The sequence below is a fragment of the Fundulus heteroclitus genome, chromosome 1 (genome assembly GCF_011125445.2).
Source record: "Fundulus heteroclitus isolate FHET01 chromosome 1, MU-UCD_Fhet_4.1, whole genome shotgun sequence".
Lineage (NCBI taxonomy): Eukaryota > Metazoa > Chordata > Actinopteri > Cyprinodontiformes > Fundulidae > Fundulus > Fundulus heteroclitus.
Genome location: NC_046361.1, coordinates 39,722,391 through 39,748,287, shown reverse-complemented (window position 1 = coordinate 39,748,287; position 25,897 = coordinate 39,722,391). Strand labels below are relative to the sequence as shown.

Here is a 25,897-nt window from a genome sequence, read left to right as displayed (position 1 = left end):
ATAATCATTGATGGTGAATTTTGACTATCTGGGGTCAGAAAGCTCTATACCTGAGCAAGGGACTCAGCTGTTGAATATGGAGGCCCCTGGATCTAGCTGGTAGAACAATTTGAGAGCCCCGCTCCTAAGTTTCTAGCCTTGCTTTCTTTCCACTTGTTCTCCTGAACACACAGTATGTCCACCTTCCTCCTCTGCAACATGTCAGTTCACTCTCCAGCTCTTCATGTCAAAGTCCCAACATTCAAATTCCCTACTCTCAGTCCTAGCTTCTTGTCCTTCCTCAACTCTCTCTACCTAAAGACACATATTCCTTCTCTTCTTCTTTACTAACCATTGGGAGCTCAATTTCCACTGGTACCCTGTTGGTCACCAGCACCAGTGGCGATTATTGTTAACCTCAACCGATCTATGGAGATCATGTTCTTCCCCAAAGCCACTTGAGATGTCCGAGCACACCCTGGACAGGTTGACAGTAGGAATAGTATGAAATTCTGACAGTACGATAATCACTGTATTATAAATATAGAAGTAAATTCTGTTATTTTGAAACATCTGAATTAAAAAAAGAAGAAAACATTTAGGGTTGAACAGATGTTTATTTCTAAACAATGTTTAGAACATGGAACAGAAACAATATGCATTTAAAGCCTGGTTCACACGGCAAGATTATCTATCGGCGAATTTTCAAAGCTGAGAGACACCACACATAACGATACATATTTTATCTATAAAAGGTTTTCTAGTACAGTGGGTGGTCTCCAGTCAAACAGCACACACCAAACTGAAGATACTTCCTCAGGAGGCCCGTTGAGCTCTCTGTCCTTCTCTGATTTCCTCGGTCTCTTGGTTGGTCTGCAGGATGAAGAGGAGGAGAGTTTTATCACTGAGACAGTTTTATAAACATTAATGAAACTCAGGTGTTTTAAAAGATTAGCACTCTGTTTCCACAGCAGGATCTGAAAACAGTCAGAGCAGAGAGCTGAAACTCCTGTGTTTTTAAATTTGCTGTAGTCATGTGTAAGTTTCAGTCTCTTTGAGGATCCTACAAGCCCTGACTGCACTGCTGTTTAGTCAAAAATCCATAAATGTAGTAGAGAGATTCCTCTTTAGTTATTTTAAAGTTTGTATTTTTTTAGAGAACAGTGTTTTTGTGGCACTGCAGAACTCTGAGAAGCAACCATTGCCAAGAGGGAATTTGGTATAAATTTAGTTTTAGAGCAATATTAGGAACATTTTTGTTTAAATTTCTGTATCCTCACCTTTTGTTTAGCAATCCTCCTCTTCCTGCAGAAAATCACCAAAGGTATTGACAGTAAGATGATCTTGATGACCAGAGTCAGAACAATATAAAGCTGAAGACCTGCAGGAGTATTAACAGACGAACAGTTTTATAATTAGAAATGTGGTAATCATATCAGACTTGCCCTATCCAGCAGCTAATATGTTTAAATCAAGGCGTTTTGATGCACATCCCAAACTTGGGTTGATCATGATGACAAAGAACCAGGAGGACTGACGCAGTGGTTTCGTTAATGCATGCTGAGAAAGATGGAGCAGAGCACAACTTCTGTCTGAATTCATCACATTTCCACATGCTCAAGGTTTTTGTATGAAAAGTTAGGTTTTCAAAATAATGATGGAAATAAATAAAATAGTATGACTAAGACTTTTTTTAAATAAATGCTGTTGATCAGGAGGGATGCAGCGGTTGAGGTAGGCAGCCTCTGACATATTTTCTTCAGAACAACCTAACTGATAAAGATCTACTATAATGAAACCTTCTTTTTGGGGTGGAGAACTCAGTTAAAAATGTAATATAGTTGTTTTATATATATATTTCATGGTCCTTTCACTGATTGGTGTCTTGTTAAAAAACTGACTAAGGTTTCAAAGGTTATTAAATATGTTCAGGAGCACCTGGTTAAGGCTACCCCCAGCCCAAGTGTCCTAGCAATCTACATATGAGGCTATAAATGTATGCAAAGTGGACAGATAGATAGATATCTTATGTTGTGTTTAATTACACTTGGAAGTCAAAACTCAGATCTAGGAATGACATCACAGGCGAGTCAAAACGCTCGCAGCTTTGCTAATATTTATAGTCAGTTACTAGAATAACTAATGCGATTAATACAGTTGGTTATTTTTTTTGTCCTGACCGGTGTTTAAAAATGTGTTTTCTTTTAAGAGCTTGAATACAGTAATGTGCTGTGTGAGGAGATGGAATATAGTTGTTGTTTTTTGTTTTTTATATATATCTTTCATTGTCCTTTCACTGATTGGTGTCTTAAGAAACTCACCAAGGTTTCAAAGAAGCCACAGATTGGCATAATTAACATCATACATGCAGATACTGTACCTGAAGTTGTAGCTGATTTATCAGGCTGGGAGGTTTCAGAGGACGATGCAGAAGGTGAGGAACTCAGACTTGTTGCTTCTGAAGCTGTGAATGTTGGAACAGAATCAGAAAAACAGCAGTCAGGGTAGGTGTTATATGAAATCTACATATTAGGCTATAAATGTATGCAAAGTGGACAGTGACGAGGCCAAGATAGATAGATATCTTATGTTGTGTTTAATTACACTTGGAAGTCAAAACTCAGATCTAGGAATGACATCACAGCCGAGTCAAAACGCTCGCAGCTTTACTAATAGTTATAGTCAGTTACCAGAATAACTAATGCGATTAATCCAAGTTGGTTCTAAAATAAATGACCAGCACTCAGGTAATCTGGGCAGAGGGAAGGCGTTTCAGGCAGATGCCATCATCAGCATGTTTAAAGATGAAGAACTACCAAACATGCATGTACATCCAGGCAAGAAATCTGATCAATAAAACCAGACCTGATGACCTGGTTAAAGTGGCCGGTACGATTTAAAGGTATACTATGCAACCGGGGTTGATTTTCCAGCGAGGCTCCCCCCAGAGGGTGAAAGTAAAAGTGCACTGTTGTAAAGATGCTCAGCTGTTCTGGTTTCTCCATCAAGCCAGGCGCGGTTGTTTTGAGCTTAGCAGACAGGCGAACGCAACGAAAAGTTAAAAAAAAACGGCAGTACAAACAATGACTAACACAGTGAAAGTATGAACATCAGGTTTCCCACAGCACTATCTTGGCGAGACGTTACCGCGGCAGCCGCCGCGGTAACGTCTCGCCAACATTCAAAAAAAATAATAATAATGATAATAATAATAATAAAACTCTATGTGCATGCATGTTTATTTGACGTTAACACGCGGTTCTTTGTTGTTGCTTTCGCGCGTGCATATAGTGAATGGCAGGGCAAAAACACATGGAGCTCTCGCCGTAAAGCAGGACCGACTCTCGCGATCTTGCACGAGACTTCTGAGCCTGTGTGTGCGGGCCGAGGGCTCCTGCAATTGCAAGTGCGGTATTTCCCCCACAGACCCCCAGGGCGGCTGAGAAAACCTTTGTTCGACCTGAAATGACTCATTTAATCATCCAAAACGGTATGGAACACATTAATTAACTGAAAAATGTTTCATAGTATGCCTTTAAGGGAGGACTCGGGTCCAACGTGTGGACTTCTACAACAGTCAGCTGCTAAAAAGGAACGTCTGACATGTTTTCTTTAGACCAACTGTAACGTCCATAGCTCTGCTGTGTGTCTGTTCCCTGCTGTCGTGTGCTGACACCGCTCCCTGCTCCCTGAGCCATGTCTGCATTTTCCCCTGACTGCCTACACCTGTGGCAGCTCTAATTACTGGAGCTGTCAGGCCTGGAGGAGCCCAACTTACACCTGGCTCTCCCAGTGTGTAGGTGCCAGATTCTCAAAAACCACTGGTGTGAGTAGACCTTCCAGCGTTCCTTGACTGCCTTCCTGTGTGTGACTCCGATCAATCAGTGGATTCCTGCCTGTTTGCTTCTCCCCTGTTGGACTCTCTTGTTTGGTCTACAGATTCTGGACTATGACCCAAGCAGGTACCCTGACTCTGCCTCAGTCCTCCTGTTACCTCTGCCTCTCTGAGCCCTTTCTGGACTGGACCCTGGACAAAGATTTCTGGATTTCCCCTCTGATACCTCTGCCTGCCTCTGACCTCTCGTACATGACCCTGGACTGTTCCCTAATTAAATCTGCAGCTTCTGGCTCTGACCGGCTTGCTCCCTCAGCTGACAGACTAACCTGGACCCATGGCTTGGATTCTGTGGCACCTTCTGGATGTAAGAAAGGTTGGTGGCTCACATTCAGTGCAAACTGCTCTCCACTGTTTGTCCTGCAGTCGCTAACCTGTCCCTCTCCTTTGCAGTGGTTCCTGTGGCCGAGTCTGCCGATTACCTGTCCAGCTACACCTTTAGCTTAAATAAATATTTTGAACCGCGCTCTGTGTGTCGGTTGAGTTATTGGATCCAAAATTTGATTCATTACACCAACCTCTTTGTAGAGATGTTCAGCTGATATTCACACTGCCAAACAAGAGCTGCTCAATTGTTTTTCATTGTGTAAATTAATAAAGATAAATTTTATTCAAATATATCTGACTAAAACGTGTTTAGCTTGGCAACGCTAAAAGGTGAAGTAAGTGTAACAGTGACTGGTCAGCTTTTGGATGTTCTTCAGCACATAAAGCTGGTGTGTGTGTGTGTGTGTGTGTGTGTGTGTGTGTGTGTGTGTGTGTGTGTGTGTGTGTGTGTGTGTGTGTGTGTGTGTGTGTGTGTGTGTGTCTGTCTGTTTTGTTGTGTTTAAAAAATTGTTTTTCTTTTAAGAGCTTGAATACAGTACTGTGTGAGGAGATGGAATATAGTTGTTTTTTTGTTGTTTTATATATATACAGTATATATATATATATATATATATATATATATATATATATATATATATATATATATATATATATATATAGATAGATAGATAGATAGATAGATATAGATATAGATATAGATAGATAGATAGATAGATAGATAGATAGATAGATAGATAGATAGATAGATAGATAGATAGATAGATAGATAGATTGGTGTCTTGTTAAGAAACTCACTAAGGTTTCAAAGAAGCCACAGATTGGCATAATTAACATCATACATGCACAGATACTGTACCTGAAGTTGTAGCTGATTTATCAGGCTGGGAGGTTTTAGAGGACGATGCAGAAGGTGAGGAACTCAGACTTGTTGGTTCTGAAGCTGTGAATGTTGGAACAGAATCAGAAAAACAGAAAAAAAAATTTACCAGCAATCAGAACAACAGCAGTGAGGGTAGCTGTTATATGCTGTCATATTCAATTTATATATATAGCCTTTCCCATGAGGCTGGTTTGTCAGATTAAATGTAAGTTTTGAAAAATGAAAAACCTTAAGCAGGTACTATGCATATTTTTCATAAGGCCCAGATTTCTGTCAAAAACGTGTTTCTGTTGTTATTTTGGGGGGGGGGGGGGGGGGGGGGGGTATTTTGATCTTAAATGTTGTGTTTCTAATAGCTGTAAATGCAAAATTATTAACAGAAATGGAGGCTATAAAACATCAAACTGTAAGTAATTATTCTACATAATGTGGTTCACAGTTTAGCATCCCGTAGTTTGTGTGCTACTGTTTTTAAGGCCATGGAGGCCCATCCTCCTGGGAGCATTCTAAGTCAGATGTAAATCAGTGAGCCACCAGAATCGACAAAGAATCCTGGATAGGCGTCGAAACATTTTCAGAAATAAATAAAAGTCTGTTTGCCTCCGATTAAAGCCTGTTTGCTGTTCCATCATATCTTACAATCACTTTACTGTTATTGCCTATTTGCACACTCTTCACTCGTGAATATCAATTGCACATTTCTGTAACTATAGCCTCACAATCATTGCACAAAAGCACCTTATCACCTCATAACTTGTAATTCATGAACAACAAACTAACGTGGCTCATCTCATTTGTAAAGGGACTGATATCAAGCCCTTGGACTCTGACACAAACTTCTTATTGTCACACTCCAGGCCTGGGTGCAGGGCCGGGTTTTCTCTCTCTCTCTTCTCTGCAGGGTGTGACGGGCAGGTGCTTCTCATCACAGCTAATTAGAGCCCTTCTTAAGGAGCAGAGGCCAGGAGGAGGGCGTCAGTTCTTTCTCGCTTCCAGCGTGGTACATGACCGAACTTACCCTGTTCCGAGTTCTCAGCAAGCAAGACCTAACATTTGTGTCTCTATTGTTTTTCCCTCAGAACCTTTCGCCTACGCCACAGAAACCTCAAGCCTGGAACCCTAGGGCAACCGAATGTTCCCTGAACGTCTGCCAGTGCAAGTCCTCCTCCTAGAGCTCACCTGCCTGTCCACCCTCCCAAACCATCTGTACAAGAGAGCATCTCAGGATTTTCACCCGGACCCAGGACATCACCCCTCCTGGTCCTTGGCAAGCCTCCGACTCAGGTGAGTTTAGTGACCTCCACATCCTCAGCAGCCACAGGCTGTTTCTCACAGTTATCTCTCACCTCTCCAAGCAGACCAGAAGACTGTCAAACCGGACACCACCAACACCTGAGACCCTGCACTCTAAACAATAACCAGATCAATAAACCAGATTCAACTAAACTGTTTTGTCTCCGTGGTTGCCCTGATTCTGAGTCGTTCTATTCAATCATGACACTTATCTTTTATTTTTTTATCTTTTGCACGCTGTAATGGGGATAAAAAGCCGTACACGTTTATTGTCTGTTTTTTGTGTGTACTCTTAAGCCGGAGAATGTCCTGAAAACAATTTCACCACAGTAACATGACGATAAAGAATCTTGAATGTTGACAATACAGCCGAGTCAAAACACTTGCAGCATTGCTAATGGTTGTAGTAAGTTAACAGAATAACTAATGTGATTAATACAGTTGGTCCAGAAATAAACGACCAGCACTCAGGTAAACTTTCCTCACATTTCTATATGAGCAAAGTGAAGGCTTTTCAGCCAGATGTCAACATCAGCATGTTTAAAGATGAAGGACTACCAAACAGACACGTACATGACTCTCTGTTACCTGCTTGCATTTTCCTGCCTTTCACTATTTATCTCCTTTTTATCTTTTTACCATAACTATGCAGACGACACACAGCTCTACATCTCTGTGTCAACAGGTGACTATGAACCAGTTCAAGCTCTGAGAAATGCCTAGAAGAAATCAATGCATGGATGTGGTAAAATGTTCTTTAACTGAATAAAAATAAAACTGAAGTAATAATCTTCGGACCAATAGAGGAGAGATCCAGAGTTAGCTCACAGCTTCAGCTGCTTCAGCTAGGAACCACTGATCAGGCCTGAAACCTGGGAGTAGTGATGGACTCAGACCTGAACCTCCATCTGAAGACAAAGTGGACCTTCTAGAACCTGGAGAACATTTCCAGGATTAAAGGACTGATGTCTCAGCAGGATCTGGAGAAACTAATCCATGTTTATCTTTAGTAGAACTGATCACTGCAACGGTGTTTTCACAGGTCTGCCTAAAAAGTGGATCAGAACGCTGCAGCTGATCCTGAACCTGCTTCCCTGCGTCCTCACTAAGACTAAGAACGTAGAGAACATGGACCCGGTTCTGAAGTCCTCACTAAGACTAAGAACGTAGAGAACATGGACCTGGTTCTGAAGTCCTCACTAAGACTAAGAACGTAGAGAACATGGACCTGGTTCTGAAGTCCTCACTGAGACTAAGAACGTAGAGAACATGGACCCGGTTCTGAAGTCCTCACTAAGACTAAGAACGTAGAGAACATGGACCTGGTTCTGAAGTCCTCACTGAGACTAAGAACGTAGAGAACATGGACCTGGTTCTGAAGTCCTCACTAAAACTAAGAACGTAGAGAACATGGACCCGGTTCTGAAGTCCTCACTAAGACTAAGAACGTAAGGAACATAGACCCGGTTCTGAAGTCCTCACTAAGACTAAGAACGTAGAGAACATGGACCCGGTTCTGAAGTCCTCACTAAGACTAAGAACGTAGAGAACATGGACCTGGTTCTGAAGTCCTCACTGAGACTAAGAACGTAGAGAACATGGACCCGGTTCTGAAGTCCTCACTAAAACTAAGAACGTAGAGAACATGGACCCGGTTCTGAAGTCCTCACTAAGACTAAGAACGTAAGGAACATGGACCCGGTTCTGAAGTCCTTCCACTAAGACTAAGAACGTAATTCAATTCAATTCAATTCAATTTTATTTATATAGTGCCAAATCATGAAACATGTCATCTCAAGGCACTTTACAAAAGTCAAGTTCAATCATATTATACAGATTGGTCAAAAATGTCCTATATAAGGAAACCAGTTGATTGCATCAAAGTCCCAACAAGCAGCATTCACTCCTGGGGAACCGTAGAGCCACAGGGAGAGTCGTCTGCATTGTACATGGCTTTGCTGCAATCCCTCATACTGAGCAAGCATGAAGCGACAGTGGGAAGAAAAACTCCCCATTAACGGGAAGGAAAACCTCCAGCAGAACCGGGCTCAGTATGAACGGTCATCTGCCTCGACCGACTGGGGTTACAGAAGACAGAACAGAGACACAACAAGACAGACAAACAAGCACAGAAGCACACATTGATCTAGTAATCTGTTCTACATTAGATGGTAGTAGCGGGTGAGCCGTCTTCTCTGGATGATGTCACAGTTAACAGAACGCCAGACCAGGTGTACCTACTATGAAGAAAAAAAAGAGAGAGAACAAAAAGTTAAAAGCTGAAATGACGACAGTCATTTCAATGTAATACAATGCAAAACTGGAGAACAGTAGAAATCAGTAGAGTGAGAAAATTAGACCCTGATGTCCTCCAGTAGCCTAAGCCTATAGCAGCATAACTATAGAGGTAGCTCAGGGTATGAGCCACTCTAACTAGAAGCTTTGTCAAAAGGAAAGTTTTAAGATTAGTCTTAAAAGTAGACGGGGTGTCTGCCTCATGGACCAAAACTGGGAGTTGGTTCCACAGGAGAGGAGCCTGATAGCTAAAGGATCTGCCTCCCATTCTACTTTTAGAGACTCTAGGAACCACCAGCAGACCTGCAGTCTGAGAGCGAAGTGCTCTGTTAGGAACATACGGGGTAATCAGAGCTCTGATATATGATGGAGCTTGATTATTAAGGGCTTTATACGTTAGAAGGAGAATTTTAAATTCTATTCTTGATTTAACAGGAAGCCAATGAAGGGAAGCTAAAATAGGAGAAATATGATCCCTCTTGTTGATTTTCATCAGAACTTTTGCCGCAGCATTTTGAATCAGCTGAAGACTTTGAACTGCATTTTGTGGACTTCCTGATAGTAAAGAATTACAATAGTCCAGAACGTAGAGAACATGGACCTGGTTCTGAAGTCCTCACTAAGACTAAGAACTTAGAGAACATGGACCCGGTTCTGAAGTCCCCACTAAGACTAAGAAGGTAGAGGACATGGACCCGGTTCTGAAGTCCTCACTAAGACTAAGAACGTAGAGAACATGGACCCGGTTCTGAAGTCCTCACTAATACTAAGAACGTAGAGAACATGGACCCGGTTCTGAAGTCCTCACTAAGACTAAGAACGTAGAGAACATGGACCCGGTTCTGAAGTCCTTCCACTAAGACTAAGAACGTAGAGAACATGGACCCGGTTCTGAAGTCCTCACTAAGACTAAGAACGTAGAGAACATGGACCCGGTTCTGAAGTCCTTCCATGGCTCCCTGGATCTCAGAGAATAGACTTTAAAATCCTTCTGTTAGTCTATAAATCCCTGAATTAGCACCTAAATCCATCACAGACTTGTTATCAGGGCATCAACCCTCCAGACCACTCAGGTCTTCTGGCTCCAGCCTGCTCTGCAGAACCAGAACCAGAACCAGACATGGAGAAGCAGCATTTAGTTCCTATGCTCCACTGATCTGGAACAAACTCCCAGAAAACTGGAAAAGTGCTGAAAGCCTGAGTTCCTGTAAATCAAGATTAAAAACACATCTGTTTAGGATTGCCTTTGACTGTTCTAGTTAAACTGTTTTACTGAAACATCATTAGTCCAACTGTTGTTCATATTTGCGTTTAATTTCTATTCTTCCATGTTTTATTTTGTTTCTACATTTTATTCCAACATGCTTTTATTCTGTTTTATTTTCCTATATTTTAATCATATAAAGCACTTTGCATTGTCTCTGTGCTGAAATGTGCTTTATAAATAAATTTGCCTTGCCTTACATCCAGGCTAGAAAGCTAATCAATAAAACCAGACCTGATAACCTGGTTTAAGTCTGATTTAAGGGAAGACTGAGGTCCAGCTGGCTTCTACGTCAGTAGGTGCTGAAGAAGGCATCTTCTGACATGTTTTCTTCAGACCAACTTCTCTTTAGAGACCTTCAGCTGATATTCACACTGCCAGCTGCAAAGTAGCTTTTCTTTGTGTGGATTAATGAAGAAGCCTGTTCAAATTCTCAGTTAACCGGGTCATCGCGACCATAAACAGGCTTAAATTGGAGACAACCGGACTTTCGCTCAGTGCTGTCTGAAAACGTTTAGACGTCTATCCAGGAGTCTTTGCTGTATTTAAGGACGTGGAGAACCATCGTTCTCAGATGCAGATCAATGATCCACCATCTCTGTCCTGGTCGTTAGAAGCTGTTGATTAGTGTGAGTGGAGGACTTGGTTACCTGAATCATGATGAGATGCTGATGTAATCTCTCTGGAATGTGTATTAATGAAGATAAATTATTTTATTTTCTATCTGCCTGGAACCTGTTCAGCTTGGCAATGCTAAAAAGTGAAGATGGTTTAACAGCGAATGCAGCTTATCTAGTTTTGGATGTTGTTCGCACTGAAATTGCTAACAATGTGTTTTTCTCCATTTTGTACATTCAAATATATATTAAGTCTAAATTTAAAGCTCCTTGCAGCCCTCAGAGTTCCTGAATCAGGATCAGAACTTCTCAGGTTCCTTTATTCCACATTTTTTACAGCTGAATATAAATTGAACACACCTTTAATTTCCTTGTTTACAGTTTACATTCCTTTGCTGCTTATTTATTGTTGTGTCTTTTAGCTTGTCTTGATATTTGGTGTAATTGCAATAAAAAGAGCTCACCATCGTTGACAACAATCTCAAAATCCTGATATTCAGTCCAAAATTTGCCCAAACCACATTTGTACCGTCCAGAGTCAGACCTTTTCAGCTCAGTGATGCTCACTACAACAACATGCGGTGCTCCTCTTTTAAATTCAATGCTGTATCTGCCGCTCTGAGCTCTGTCCTCTGTAGTTCCAACAAGAATGTTTTCTCTGCTACAGTCTTTCTTGCAGAAGTACATCCTACTCCCACTAAAGGAAAATGAACATGAAACTGAGATGTTTTTTCCCTCCATCTCTCCGTATGTTGCTGCTTGAACGGATCCAAGTTCTCCGTCCTGCAGTCCTGCAGCAAAGACAAACAGCAAAACATTTCTGAAACATTCAGCAGCCTGAAGATGAAGTGTTTTCATGGATAAAACAAAAGACGAGGATTTGTTGTTCTTTGCTTTTTAGAAACATGACCTCTGATTTACTTGTGGAGCATTTTTCCTTTACATAAAGAGATTAATGCAAAGTGTCGGTGGACAAAATAATAAAACTAACCAGCAGAAAAGAGTCAGGAAGAATCAACAGAAACACCATGAAAGTGTGCATTAAAAAAGCAGCAACTCCCTACATGGTCCCAATTACAGGATGAGATCATTTTAGATGCATATAGAGAATATTTTTATATGTAAAATTAGTTTAATTATAAACTACAAATGCTATTTTGCTCTGACTGCTTAGAGGTGATGCTTCTGGATGGTTGTCTTAGAAAAAAACATTTTCTGTGTGAAATTAAACTTCTGGTGTTACTGCTCTCATTGGTTCACTTCAATCTAAAACAGATGATTCCTCAGCATCTCAGTCTGAACAACAAGTTGTTCATAACTGTAACTTAGTTTTTATAACAGTACAGAAGATTAACTCTGGAGTAAAAGTTCAGAAAACTGGATCTACAGACTTTGCACCAGTTTTCTTTTAAAAACTCTGAAACATGTTGAACACAGACCTGGAGAAAAACAGAAGATCCAGCACGATACAAATAAATAATCAGGAAAATAATAATACATAAAATGTACTCACTGAGGAGGAATAAGCAGATGAAACAGTGAGAGACCTTCATCCTGAGCTGCTGCAGGTTTCTAACGCTGCTTCTCTTCCTCCTTCACCCCTAAACCAGGAACTTCTCTTTTCTATTGAAAGTTTCTTTCCTCTAATAACAAGAACTTCTTTCTCTTCTTATTTTTTCACTGCAGAGTTTGAATCTAGTCACACAAACTGTTTTGTGTCATTATATTGTTTATTGCATTCACTTTGTTACATTTCTTATTTAAATTAAAAAAAAGGAGGCACAAAAGATGTGGTCATAACATGACTCCTAATGTTAAAGTGAGTAATATGCATACCTGTAGTAGAGTTCATTATTAGAACATAGGGACACAGGCAAAGTAACAGCAAAAAAGTGCACACTTATCCGCATCACAGATAGCAATATGTATAAAGCAGTGGCAGATTAAGCCAGGCTTAAAGCATGAGAATTAAATTGGCTAAAATGATGTTGAAGCGTAGAAGTGTTTCAGAATGTGCAAAGTTGAAACTAAACAGAATGGGATGTGAATACAGAACATAAAGGTCGGACAGAGATAGCTCTTGTAAAGTGTGCTGCATACATGGTAGCAGACGGCAAAGTGAGGTTCCTCTTATAGATGACATGTTGACAAGAAACATCTTGCAATAAGTTAAGATGTTGCATAGATGTGAAGGAGTGAAGAGGTCATATAAATACAGACAAACTAATTAATATAAGCTCAAAATAAAAGCTGTTGTTAGGGGAAATGATCATCTGATGAAGATCAGACAACTGTCAGACCCGTTTCTGTGAAATAGTGTTGTCAGGTCCTGAACTAGCTCAACACCCCGTCTGGTTGAAATAGATAGTTGCCCATCTTCTTATACAAGATTGTGTACTGCTAAGTTTAAGCATCCTTCTTCGCTCGAGTCCCCAGACAGAAACACGTGGGATTAATTCATCTGCTGGTGTCCATGTATGATTACATGCTTTGTACAAGTCTACACTTTTTAATATACTTGGGTTACACTTATCTTTTGACTCTGTGGTTTAATAACAAAATTATTCTTAATTTCCAGATAAACAAAGATGTGGTCAGATAAAAGTTTCCCTAACAAATCCCAAATTGTTTCATCCCAAACCAAGTTCCCCTGTTTTCTCTGCCAAGCCCCTTTAGTGTGTTCCATTCTGGTAACTGGGTCACATCCAGAGGCAAAGAGTTAGCAGCTGAAGATCAAGGTGATGGTTCTTGTTGCTACTGTTACAGAATCCCCATATGGAAATTACAGAGGCAAATACTGCCAGATTTAATACTCAAGAACCTAATGCTGACACACAGCATTTAGGAGAAACAGAGACTTTTTGGAGAATATGGATTTCACTGCAGATCCAAGTATGAGAACCAAAGTTCATCTTAAGGAATATAGAATGAGGTTAAAGTAGCTTAACTAATTTAGAACATTTAGTATGTGTCCAACCCATTCCCAACACAGCTCCAAGTTAGGTAAAACATTATTTGGGGAAATAACATTTTAAATACTTATTTGCTAAATAAAAATCAATAACCTTTAGCACACTTGATTTTTTTCATGTAAATATTTCCTCAGGAAATATTTACTTATTTAAACACAATTACAAAGTGGACCTTCTAGAACCTGGAGAACATTTCCAGGATTAAAGGACTGATGTCTCAGCAGGATCTGGAAAAACTAATCCATGTTTATCTTTAGTAGAACTGATCACTGCAACGGTGTTTTCACAGGTCTGCTCTAACCACTCGGCCAACACTCTCCCCTTCCCCATAATAACTAATAAAGACACATAGGACTGGTCCAGAAAGTAGTGCCCTGTGTCGGGTGTCCAATAACAGTCCGTATCTGACCGATCCAGTCTTCCGTCCGTTAACACCTGTTTAGGGTCTGGTCTTCTGTCCAGTGTTGGGTCCGTGATTTCACATTCGGTTCCAGCAGCAGTGGCAGTAGCTTTGTTATCTAAAAGGGCTCCCAGCGTCTTTCCCTCGCAAGGCAGTGGGGTTTAGGTGATGTATGGATAAAAACAGCAGTTGGTTTTAGCTTGCGAGGGTAACGCCCACCAATCGTTATCAATTTTGTTAAAATTACTCAAAATCTTCAGGAGAGAAGTGTTGAGAGGAAAAATGTAGGTCCTTCTGAAGTTGTGTTCAGAAGGACATGAAGCTTAGGTTAATTTCAGAATAAAATCAACCCACCAACTTACGCTAACTTGATTAGTGTAAACAAAACAGGAACACAGAAACACAAGCAAGCAGAGGGGCTATTGGAGGATTAAATTGGTGCTTTATGAGCCTTAAAAACAAAAAACATACCTATTTTTGTTTGTTTTTTATCAAGAGACTTCATGCAGATAATCATTGATGGTTGAATTTTGACTATCTGGGTCAAAAGGCTCTATACCTGAGCAAGGGACTCAACCTGTTGAATATGGAGGCCCCTGGATCTAGCTGGTAGAACAATTTGAGCCCTGCTCCTAAGTTTCTAGCCTTGCTTTCTTTCCACTTGTTCTCCTGAACACACAGTATGTCCACCTTCCTCCTCTGCAACATGTCAGTTCACTCTCTAGCTCTTCATGTCAAAGTCCCAACGTTCAAATTCCCTACTCTCAGTCCTAGCTTCTTGTCCTTCCTCAACTCTCTCTCTACCTAAAGACACATATTCCTTCTCTTCTTCTTTACTAACCATTGGGAGCTCAATTTCCACTGGTACCCTGTTGGTCACCAGCACCAGTGGCGATTATTGTTAACCGATCTATGGAGATCATGTTCTTCCCCAAAGCCACTTGAGATGTCCGAGCACACCCTGGACAGGTTGACAGTAGGAATAGTATGAAATTCTGACAGTACGATAATCACTGTATTATAAATATAGAAGTAAATTCTGTTATTTTGAAATATCTGAATTAAAAAAAGAAGAAAACATTTAAGGTTCAACAGATGTTTATTTCTAAACAATGTTTAGAACATGGAACAGAAGAAATATGCATTTAAAGCCTGGTTCACACGGCAAGATTTTAAAACTATCGGCAAATGTTCAAAGCCTGAGAGACACCACACATAACGATACAATATTTTATCTATAAAAGGTTTTCTAGTACAGTGGGTGGTCTCCAGTCAAACAGCACACACCAAACTGAAGATACTTCCTCAGGAGGCCCGTTAAGCTCTCTGTCCTTCTCTGATTTCCTCGGTCTCTTCGTTGGTCTGCACGATGAAGAGGAGGAGTTTTATCACTGAGACAGTTTTATAAACATTAATGAAACTCAGGTGTTTTAAAAGGATTAGCACTCTGTTTCCACAGCAGGATCTGAAAACAGTCAGAGCAGAGAGCTGAAACTTCCTGTGTTTTTAAATTTGCTGTAGTCATGTGTAAGTTTCAGTCTCTTTGAGGATCCTACAGCCCTGACTACGCTGCTGTTTAGTCAAAATCCATAAATGTAGTAGAGAGATTCACTCTTTAGTTATTTTAAAGTTTGTATTTTTTTGGAGAACAGTGTTTGTGGCACTGCAGAACTCTGAAGATTGTCCAACACTCAGGGAAGAAGCAACCATGGCCAGGAAGTTTGGTATAAATTTAGTTTTTAGAGCAATATTAGGAACATTTTTGTTTAAATTTCTGTATCCTCACCTTTTGTTTAGCAATCCTCCTCTTCCTGCAGAAAATCACCAAAGGTATTGACAGTAAGATGATCTTGATGACCAGAGTCAGAGCAATATAAAGCTGAAGACCTGCAGGAGTGTTAACAGAAGAACAGTTTTATAATTAGAAATGTGGTAGTCATATCAGACTTGCCATATCCAGCAGCTAATATGTTTAAATCAAGGCGTTTTGATGCGCCTCCCAAACTTGGGTTGATCATGATGACAAAGAACCAGGAGGACTGACACAGTGGTTTCATTAATGCATGCTGAGAAAGATGGAGCAGAGCACAACTTCTGTCTGAATTCATCACATTTCCACATGCTCAAGATTTTTGTATGAAAAGTTAGGTTTTCAAAATAATGATGGAAATAAATAAAATAGTATGACTAAGACTTTTTTTAAATAAATGCTGTTGATCAGGAAGGATGCAGCGGTTGAGGAAGGCAGCCTCTGACATATTTTCTTCAGAACAACCTAACTGATAAAGATCTACTATAATGAAACCTTCTTTTTGGGGTGGAGAACTCAGTTAAAAATGTAATATAGTTGTTTTATATATATATTTCATTGTCCTTTCACTGATTGGTGTCTTAAGAAATTCACTAAGGTTTCAAAGAAGCCACAGATTGGCATAATTAACATCATACATGCAGATACTGTACCTGAAGTTGTAGCTGATTTATCAGGCTGGGAGGTTTCAGAGGACGATGCAGAAGGTGAGGAACTCAGACTTGTTGGTTCTGAAGCTGTGAATGTTGGAACAGAATCAGAAAAACAGCAGTCAGGGTAGGTGTTATATGAAATCTACATATTAGGCTATAAATGTATGCAAAGTGGACAGTGACGAGGCCAAGATAGATAGATATCTTATGTTGTGTTTAATTACACTTGGAAGTCAAAACTCAGATCTAGGAATGACATCACAGCCGAGTCAAAACGCTTGCAGCTTTACTAATAGTTATAGTCAGTTACCAGAATAACTAATGCGATCAATCCAAGTTGGTTCTAAAATAAATGACCAGCACTCAGGTAATCTGGGCAGAGTGAAGGCGTTTCAGGCAGATGCCATCATCAGCATGTTTAAAGATGAAGAACTACCAAACATGCATGTACATCCAGGCAAGAAATCTGATCAATAAAACCAGACCTGATGACCTGGTTAAAGTGGCCGGTACGATTTAAAGGTATACTATGCAACCGGGGTTGATTTTCCAGCGAGGCTCCCCCAGAGGGCGAAAGTTAAAGTGCACTGTCATAAAGATGCTCAGCTGTTCTGGTTTCTCCGTCAAGCCAGGCGCGGTTGTTTTGAGCTTAGCAGACAGGAGAACGCAACGAAAAGTTAAAAAAAACGGCAGTACAAACAATGACTAACACAGTGAAAGTATGAACATCAGGTTTCCCACAGCGCTATCTTGGCGCTATCTCGCCAACATTCAAAAAATAATAATAATAATGATAATAATAATAATAAAACTCGATATGCGTGCATGTTTATTTGACGTTAACACGCGGTTCTTTGTTGTTGCTTTCACGCGTGCATATAGGGAATAGCAGGGCAAAAACACATGGAGTTCTCGCCGTAAAGCAAGACCAACTCTTGCAGTCTTGCACCAGACTTCTGAGCCTGTGTGTGCGGGCCGAGAGCTCCTGCAATTGCAAGTGCGGTATTTCCCCCACAGACCACCAGGGCGGCCGAGAAAACCTTTGTTCGACCTGAAATGACTCATTTAATCATCCAAAACTGTATGGGACACATTAATTTACTGAAAAATGTTTCATAGTATGCCTTTAAGGGAGGACTCTGGTCCAACGTGTGGACTTCTACAACAGTCAGCTGCTAAAGAAGGAACGTCTGACATGTTTTCTTTAGACCAACTGTAACGTCCATAGCTCTGCTGTGTGTCTGTTCCCTGCTGTCGTGTGCTGACGCCGCTCTCTGAGCCATGCCTGCATTTTCCCCTGACTGCCTACACCTGTGGCAGCTCTAATTACTGGAGCTGTCAGGCCTGGAGGAGCCCAACTTACACCTGGCTCTCCCAGTGTGTAGGCGCCAGATTCTCAAAAACCATTGGTGTGAGTAGACCTTCCAGCGTTCCTTGACTGCCTTCCTGTGTGTGACTCCGATCAATCAGTGGATTCCTGCCTGTTTGCTTCTCCCCTGTTGGACTCTCTTGTTTGGTCTACAGATTCTGGACTATGACCCAAGCAGGTACCCTGACTCTGCCTCAGTCCTCCTGTTACCTCTGCCTCTCTGAGCCCTTTCTGGACTGGACCCTGGACAAAGATTTCTGGATTTCCCCTCTGATACCTCTGCCTGCCTCTGACCTCTCGTACATGACCCTGGACTGTTCCCTAATTAAATCTGCAGCTTCTGGCTCTGACGGCGTGCTCCCTCAGCTGACAAACTAACCTGGATCCACGGCTTGGATTCTGTGGAACCTTCTGGATGTAAGAAAGGTTGGTGGCTCACATTCAGTGCAAACTGCTCTCCACTGTTTGTCCTGCAGTCGCTAACCTGTCCCTCTCCTTTGCAGTGGTTCCTGTGGCCGAGTCTGCCGATTACCTGTCCAGCTACACCTTTAGCTTAAATTAATATTTTAAACCGCTCTCTGTGTGTCGGCTGAGTTATCGGATCCAAAATTTGATTCATTACACCAACCTCTTTGTAGAGATGTTCAGCTGATATTCGCACTGCCAAACAAGAGCTGCTCAATTGTTTTTCATTGTGTAAATTAATGAAGATAAATTTTAATCAAATATATCTGACTAAAACGTGTTTAGCTTGGCAACGCTAAAAGGTGAAGTAAGTGTAACAGTGACTGGTCAGCTTTTGGATGTTCTTCAGCACATAAAGGTGGTGTGTGTGTGTGTGTGTGTGTGTGTGTGTGTGTGTGTGTGTGTGTGTGTGTGTGTGTGTGTGTGTGTGTGTGTGTGTGTGTGTGTGTGTGTGTGTTTTGTTGTGTTAAAAAAATTGTTTTTCTTTTAAGAGCTTGAATACAGTACTGTGTGAGGAGATGGAATATAGTTGTTTTTTTGTTGTTATATATATCCATAGATAGATAGATAGATAGATAGATAGATAGATAGATAGATAGATAGATAGATAGATAGATAGATAGATAGATAGATAGATAGATAGATAGATAGATAGATAGATAGATAGATAGATAGATAGATAGATAGATAGATAGATAGATAGATAGATAGATTGGTGTCTTGTTAAGAAACTCACTAAGGTTTCAAAGAAGCCACAGATTGGCATAATTAACATCATACATGCAGATACTGTACCTGAAGTTGTAGCTGATCTATCAGGCTGGGAGGTTTCAGAGGACGATGAAGAAGGTGAGGAACTCAGACTTGTTGGTTCTGAAGCTGTGAATGTTGGAACAGAATCAGAAAAACAGAAAAAAAATTTTACCAGCAATCAGAACAACAGCAGTGAGGGTAGCTGTTATATGCTGTCATATTCAATTTTTATATATAGCCTTTCCCATGAGGCTGGTTTGTCAGATTAAATGTAAGTTTTGAAAAATGAAAAACCTTAAGCAGGTACTATGCATATTTTTCATAAGGCCCAGATTTCTGTCAAAAACGTGTTTCTGTTGTTATTTGGGGGGGGGGGGTCTGATGTAATATTTTGATCTTAAATGTTGTGTTTCTAATAGCTGTAAATGCAAAATCATTAACAGAAATGGAGGCTATAAAACATTAAACTGTAAGTAATTATTCTACATAATGTGGTTCACAGTTTAGCAACCCATAGTTTGTGTGCTGCTGTTTTTAAGGCCATGGAGACCCATCCTCCTGGGAGCATTCTAAGTCAGATGTAAATCAGTGAGCCACCAGAATCGACAAAGACTCCTGGATAGGCGTCGAAACATTTTCAGAAATAAATAAAAGTCTGGTTGCCTCCGATTAAACCCTGTTTGCTGTTCCATCAAATCTTACAATCACTTTACTGTTATTGCCTATTTGCACACTCTTCACTCGTGAATATCAATTGCACATTTCTGTAACTATAGCCTCAAAATCATTGCACAAAAGCACCTTATCACCTCATAACTTGTAATTCATGAACAACAAACTAACGTGGCTCATCTCATTTGTAAAGGGACTGATATCAAGCCCTTGGACTCTGACACAAACTTCTTATTGTCACACTCCAGGCCTGGGTGCAGGGCCGGGTTTTCTCTCTCTCTCTTCTCTGCAGGGTGTGACGGGCAGGTGCTTCTCATCACAGCTAATTAGAGCCCTTCTTAAGGAGCAGAGGCCAGGAGGAGGGCGTCAGTTCTTTCTCGCTTCCAGCGTGGTACATGACCGAACTTACCCTGTTCCGAGTTCTCAGCAAGCAAGACCTAACATTTGTGTCTCTATTGTTTTTCCCTCAGAACCTTTCGCCTACGCCACAGAAACCTCAAGCCTGGAACCCTAGGGCAACCGAATGTTCCCTGAACGTCTGCCAGTGCAAGTCCTCCTCCTAGAGCTCACCTGCCTGTCCACCCTCCCAAACCATCTGTACAAGAGAGCATCTGAGGATTTTCACCCGGACCCAGGACATCACCCCTCCTGGTCCTTGGCAAGCCTCCGACTCGGTGAGTTTAGTGACCTCCACATCCTCAGCAGCCACAGGCTGTTTCTCACAGTTTTCTCTCACCTCTCCAAGCAGACCAGAAGACTGTCAAACCGGACACCACCAACACCTGAGACCCTGCACTCTAAACAATAACCAGATCAATAAACCAGATTCAACTAAACTGTTTTGTCTCCGTGGTTGCCCTGATTCTGAGTCGTTCTATTCAATCATGACACTTATCTTTTATTTTTTTATCTTTTGCACGCTGTAATGGGGATAAAAAGCCGTACACGTTTATTGTCTGTTTTTTGTGTGTACTCTTAAGCCGGAGAATGTCCTGAAAACAATTTCACCACAGTAACATGACGATAAAGAATCTTGAATGTTGACATCACAGCCGAGTCAAAACACTTGCAGCATTGCTAATGGTTGTAGTAAGTTAACAGAATAACTAATGTGATTAATACAGGTTGGTCCAGAAATAAATGACCAGCACTCAGGTAAACTTTCCTCACATTTCTATATGAGCAAAGTGAAGGCTTTTCAGCCAGATGTCAACATCAGCATGTTTTAAGATGAAGGACTACCAAACAGACACGTACATGACTCTTTTCCCCCCGCCTCTCTGCTCCCTGCTTGCATTTTCCTGCCTTTCACTATTTAGCTCCTTTTTATCTTTTTACCATAACTATGCAGACGACACACAGCTCTACATCTCTGTGTCAACAGGTGACTATGAACCAGTTCAAGCTCTGAGAAATGCCTAGAAGAAATCAATGCATGGATGTGGTAAAATGTTCTTTAACTGAATAAAAATAAAACTGAAGTAATAATCTTCGGACCAATAGAGGAGAGATCCAGAGTTAGCTCACAGCTTCAGCTGCTTCAGCTAGGAACCACTGATCAGGCCTGAAACCTGGGAGTAGTGATGGACTCAGACCTGAACCTCCATCTGAAGACAAAGTGGACCTTCTAGAACCTGGAGAACATTTCCAGGATTAAAGGACTGATGTCTCAGCAGGATCTGGAAAAACTGATCCATGTTTATCTTTAGTAGAACTGATCACTGCAACGGTGTTTTCACAGGTCTGCCTAAAAAGTGGATCAGAACGCTGCAGCTGATCCTGAACCTGCTGCCTGCGTCCTCAATGAGACTAAGAACGTAGAGAACATGGACCCGGTTCTGAAGTCCTCACTAAGACTAAGAACGTAGAGAACATGGACCTGGTTCTGAAGTCCTCACTGAGACTAAGAACGTAGAGAACATGGACCCGGTTCTGAAGTCCTCACTAAAACTAAGAACGTAGAGAACATGGACCCGGTTCTGAAGTCCTCACTAAGACTAAGAACGTAAGGAACATAGACCCGGTTCTGAAGTCCTTCCACTAAGACTAAGAACGTAATTCAATTCAATTCAATTCAATTTTATTTATATAGTGCCAAATCATGAAACATGTCATCTCAAGGCACTTTACAAAATCAAGTTCAATCATATTATACAGATTGGGTCAGATTATACAGATTGGTCAAAAATGTCCTATATAAAGAAAACCAGTTTATTGCATCAAAGTCCCGACAAGCAGCATTCACTCCTGGGCAAGCGTAGAGCCACAGGGAGAGTCGTCTGCATTGTACATGGCTTTGCTGCAATCCCTCATACTGAGCAAGCATGAAGCGACAGTGGGAAGAAAAACCACCCATTAACGGGAAGGAAAACCTCCGGCAGAACCGGGCTCAGTATGAACGGTCATCTGCCTCGACCGACTGGGGTTACAGAAGACAGAACAGAGACACAACAAGACAGACAAAAAGGCACAGAAGCACACATTGATCTAGTAATCTGTTCTACATTAGATGGTAGTAGCGGGTGAGCCGTCTTCTCTGGATGATGTCACAGTTAACAGAACGCCAGACCAGGTGTACCTACTATGAAGAAAAAAAAGAGAGAGAACAAAAAGTTAAAAGCTGAAATGACGACAGTCATTTCAATGTAATACAATGCAAAACTGGAGAACAGTAGGAATCAGTAGAGTGAGAAAATTAGACCCTGATGTCCTCCAGCAGCCTAGGCCTATCACAGCATAACTATAGAGTTAGCTCAGGGTATGAGCCACTCTAACTAGAAGCTTTGTCAAAAGGAAAGTTTTAAGATTAGTCTTAAAAGTAGACGGGGTGTCTGCCTCATGGACCAAAACTGGGAGTTGGTTCCACAGGAGAGGAGCCTGATAGCTAAAGGATCTGCCTCCCATTCTACTTTTAGAGACTCTAGGAACCACCAGCAGACCTGCAGTCTGAGAGCGAAGTGCTCTGTTAGGAACATACGGGGTAATCAGAGCTCTGATATATGATGGAGCTTGATTATTAAGGGCTTTATACATTAGAAGGAGAATTTTAAATTCTATTCTTGATTTAACAGGAAGCCAATGAAGGGAAGCTAAAATTGGAGAAATATGATCCCTCTTGTTGATTTTCATCAGAACTTTTGCCGCAGCATTTTGAATCAGCTGAAGACTTTGAACTGCATTTTGTGGACTTCCTGATAGTAAAGAATTACAATAGTCCAGAACGTAGAGAACATGGACCTGGTTCTGAAGTCCTCACTAAGACTAAGAACTTAGAGAACATGGACCCGGTTCTGAAGTCCCCACTAAGACTAGGAACGTAGAGAACATGGACCTGGTTCTGAAGTCCTCACTAAGACTAAGAACGTAGAGAACATGGACCCGGTTCTGAAGTCCTTCCACTAAGACTAAGAAGGTAGAGAACATGGACCCGGTTCTGAAGTCCTCACTAAGACTAAGAACGTAGAGAACATGGACCCGGTTCTGAAGTCCTCACTAATACTAAGAACGTAGAGAACATGAACCCGGTTCTGAAGTCCCCACTAAGACTAAGAACGTAGAGAACATGGACCCGGTTCTGAAGTCCTTCCACTAAGACTAAGAATGTAGAGAACATGGACCCGGTTCTGAAGTCCTCACTAAGACTAAGAACGTAGAGAACATGGACCCGGTTCTGAAGTCCTTCCATGGCTCCCTGGATCTCAGAGAATAGACTTTAAAATCCTTCTGTTAGTCTATAAATCCCTGAATTAGCACCTAAATCCATCACAGACTTGTTATCAGGGCATCAACCCTCCAGACCACTCAGGTCTTCTGGCTCCAGCCTGCTCTGCAGAACCAGAACCAGAACCAGACATGGAGAAGCAGCATTTAGTTCCTATGCTCCACTGATCTGGAACAAACTCCCAGAAAACTGGAAAAGTGCTGAAAGCCTGAGTTCCTGTAAATCAAGATTAAAAACACATCTGTTTAGGATTGCCTTTGACTGTTCTAGTTAAACTGTTTTACTGAAACATCATTAGTCCAACTGTTGTTCATATTTGCGTTTAATTTCTATTCTTCCATGTTTTATTTTGTTTCTACATTTTATTCCAACATGCTTTTATTCTGTTTTATTTTCCTATATTTTAATCATATAAAGCACTTTGCATTGTCTCTGTGCTGAAATGTGCTTTATAAATAAATTTGCCTTGCCTTACATCCAGGCTAGAAAGCTAATCAATAAAACCAGACCTGATAACCTGGTTTAAGTCTGATTTAAGGGAGGACTCAGGTCCAGCTGGCTTCTACGTCAGTAGGTGCTGAAGAAGGCATCTTCTGACATGTTTTCTTCAGACCAACTTCTCTTTAGAGACCTTCAGCTGATATTCACACTGCCAGCTGCAAAGTAGCTTTTCTTTGTGTGGATTAATGAAGAAGCCTGTTCAAATTCTCAGTTAACCGGGTCATCGCGACCATAAACAGGCTTAAATTGGAGACAACCGGACTTTCGCTCAGTGCTGTCTGAAAACGTTTAGACGTCTATCCAGGAGTCTTTGCTGTATTTAAGGACGTGGAGAACCATCCTTCTCAGATGCAGATCAATGACCCACCATCTCTGTCCTGGTCGTTAGAAGCTGTTGATTAGAGTGAGTGGAGGACTTGGTCACCTGAATCATGATGAGATGCTGATGTAATCTCTCTGGAATGTGTATTAATGAAGATAAATTATATTATTTTCTATCTGCCTGGAACCTGTTCAGCTTGGCAATGCTAAAAAGTGAAGATGGTTTAACAGCGAATGCAGCTTATCTAGTTTTGGATGTTGTTCACCTGCACACAAAGTTTTGTGTGGACTCTAGAGTTGTTCGCACTGAAATTGCTAACAATGTGTTTTTCTCCATTTTGTACATTCAAAAATATATTAAGTCTGAATTTAAAGCTCCTTGCAGACCTCAGAGTTCCTGAATCAGGATCAGAACTTCTCAGGTTCCTTTATTCTACATTTTTTACCGCTGAATATAATATATACCTTTAATTTCCTGGTTTACAGTTTACATTCCTTTGCTGCTTATTTATTGTTGTGTCTTTTAGCTTGTCTTGATATTTGGTGTAATTGCAATAAAAAGAACTCACCATCGTTGACAACAATCTCAAAATCCTCATGTAGAATCCCAGTTATCCCCAAAGCACATCTGTACCATCCAGAGTCAGACCTTTTCAGCTCAGTGATGCTCACTACAACAACATACGATGCTCCTCTTTTATTAAATTCAATGCTGTATCTGCCGCTCTGAGCTCTGTTCTCTGTAGTTTCAACAAGAATGTTTTTTCTGCTACAGTCTTTCTTGCAGAAGTACATCGTACTCCCAGCTAAGAAAAATGAACATGAAACTGAGATGTTTTTTCCCTCCATCTCTCTGTATGTTGCTGCTTGAACGGGTCCAAGTTCTCCGTCCTGCAGTCCTGCAGCAAAGACAAACAGCAAAGCGTTTCTGAAACATTCAGCAGCCTGAAGATGAAGTGTTTTCATAAATAAAGCAAAAGACGAGGATTTGTTGTTCTTTGCTTTTTAGAAACATGACCTCTGATTTACTTGTGGAGCATTTTTCCTTTACATAAAGAGATTAATGCAAAGTGTCGGTGGACAAAACAATAAAACTAACCAGCATAAAAGAGCCAGGATGAATCAACAGAAACACCATGAAAGTGTGCATTAAAAAAGCAGCAACTCCCTACATGGTACCAATTAAAGGATAAGATAATTTTAGATGCATATAGGGAATATTTTTATATGTAAAATTAGTTTAATTATAAACTACAAATGCGTTTTGTTCTTACTGCTTAGAGGTGATGCTTCTGGATGGTTGCCTTAGAAAAAAAAAAATTCTGTGTGAAATTAAACTTCTGGTGTTACTGCTCTCATTGGTTCACTTCAATCTAAAACAGATGATTCCTCAGCATCTCAGTCTAAACAACAAGTTGTTGATAACTGTAACTTAGTTTTTATAACAGTACAAAAGATTAACACTGGAGTAGAAGTCCAGTTTTCTTTTAAGAACTCTGAAACATGTTGAACACAGACCTGGAGAAAAACAGAAGATCCAGCACGATACAAATAAATAATCAGGAAAATTGAGATAAATGCCCAGCATGAGAGGAAATAAAATACATAAAATGTACTCACTGAGGAGGAAGAAGCAGATGAAACAGTGAGAGACCTTCATCCTGAGCTGCTGCAGGTTTCTAACGCTGCTTCTCTTCCTCCTTTACCCCT

General features: G+C 40.8%; 2 protein-coding genes and 1 long non-coding RNA gene across 3 annotated transcripts in view; all 3 read right to left on the bottom strand.

The window, feature by feature from the left end:
- The window catches only part of LOC110367897, a 57,010-nt gene that overhangs the window by 19,271 nt on the left and 11,842 nt on the right, over positions 1 to 25,897 (bottom strand). The gene's annotated exons all lie outside the window — the stretch shown is intronic.
- Positions 741 to 2,428, bottom strand: LOC118564519. The gene is made up of 3 exons (XR_004931906.1): positions 2,360 to 2,428; positions 1,260 to 1,360; positions 741 to 852 (listed from the first exon to the last, which is right to left on the bottom strand). It is a non-coding gene; the product is annotated as an uncharacterized LOC118564519 (long non-coding RNA).
- On the bottom strand, positions 15,074 to 25,268 carry LOC118564515. Its single transcript, XM_036142827.1, has 5 exons — positions 24,757 to 25,268; positions 19,015 to 19,098; positions 16,386 to 16,469; positions 15,709 to 15,809; positions 15,074 to 15,284 (listed from the first exon to the last, which is right to left on the bottom strand). The coding sequence occupies exons 1-5, from the start codon at positions 25,151 to 25,153 to the stop codon at positions 15,240 to 15,242; spliced, it is 711 nt and encodes a 236-aa protein (XP_035998720.1). The 5' UTR covers positions 25,154 to 25,268; the 3' UTR covers positions 15,074 to 15,239.

Excerpts from the sequence above, each read along its gene's own strand:
- LOC118564515 (XM_036142827.1), bottom strand. The coding sequence starts at position 25,153 with ATGAAAACACTTCATCTTCAGGCTGCTGAATGTTTCAGAAACGCTTTG. Across the intron at positions 16,470-19,014 it reads TAGATCAGCTACAACTTCAG|CTTCAGAACCAACAAGTCTG; the intron begins GTACAGTATCTG and ends CAACATTCACAG. Across the intron at positions 15,810-16,385 it reads TAAATCAGCTACAACTTCAG|GTCTTCAGCTTTATATTGCT; the intron begins GTACAGTATCTG and ends ACACTCCTGCAG.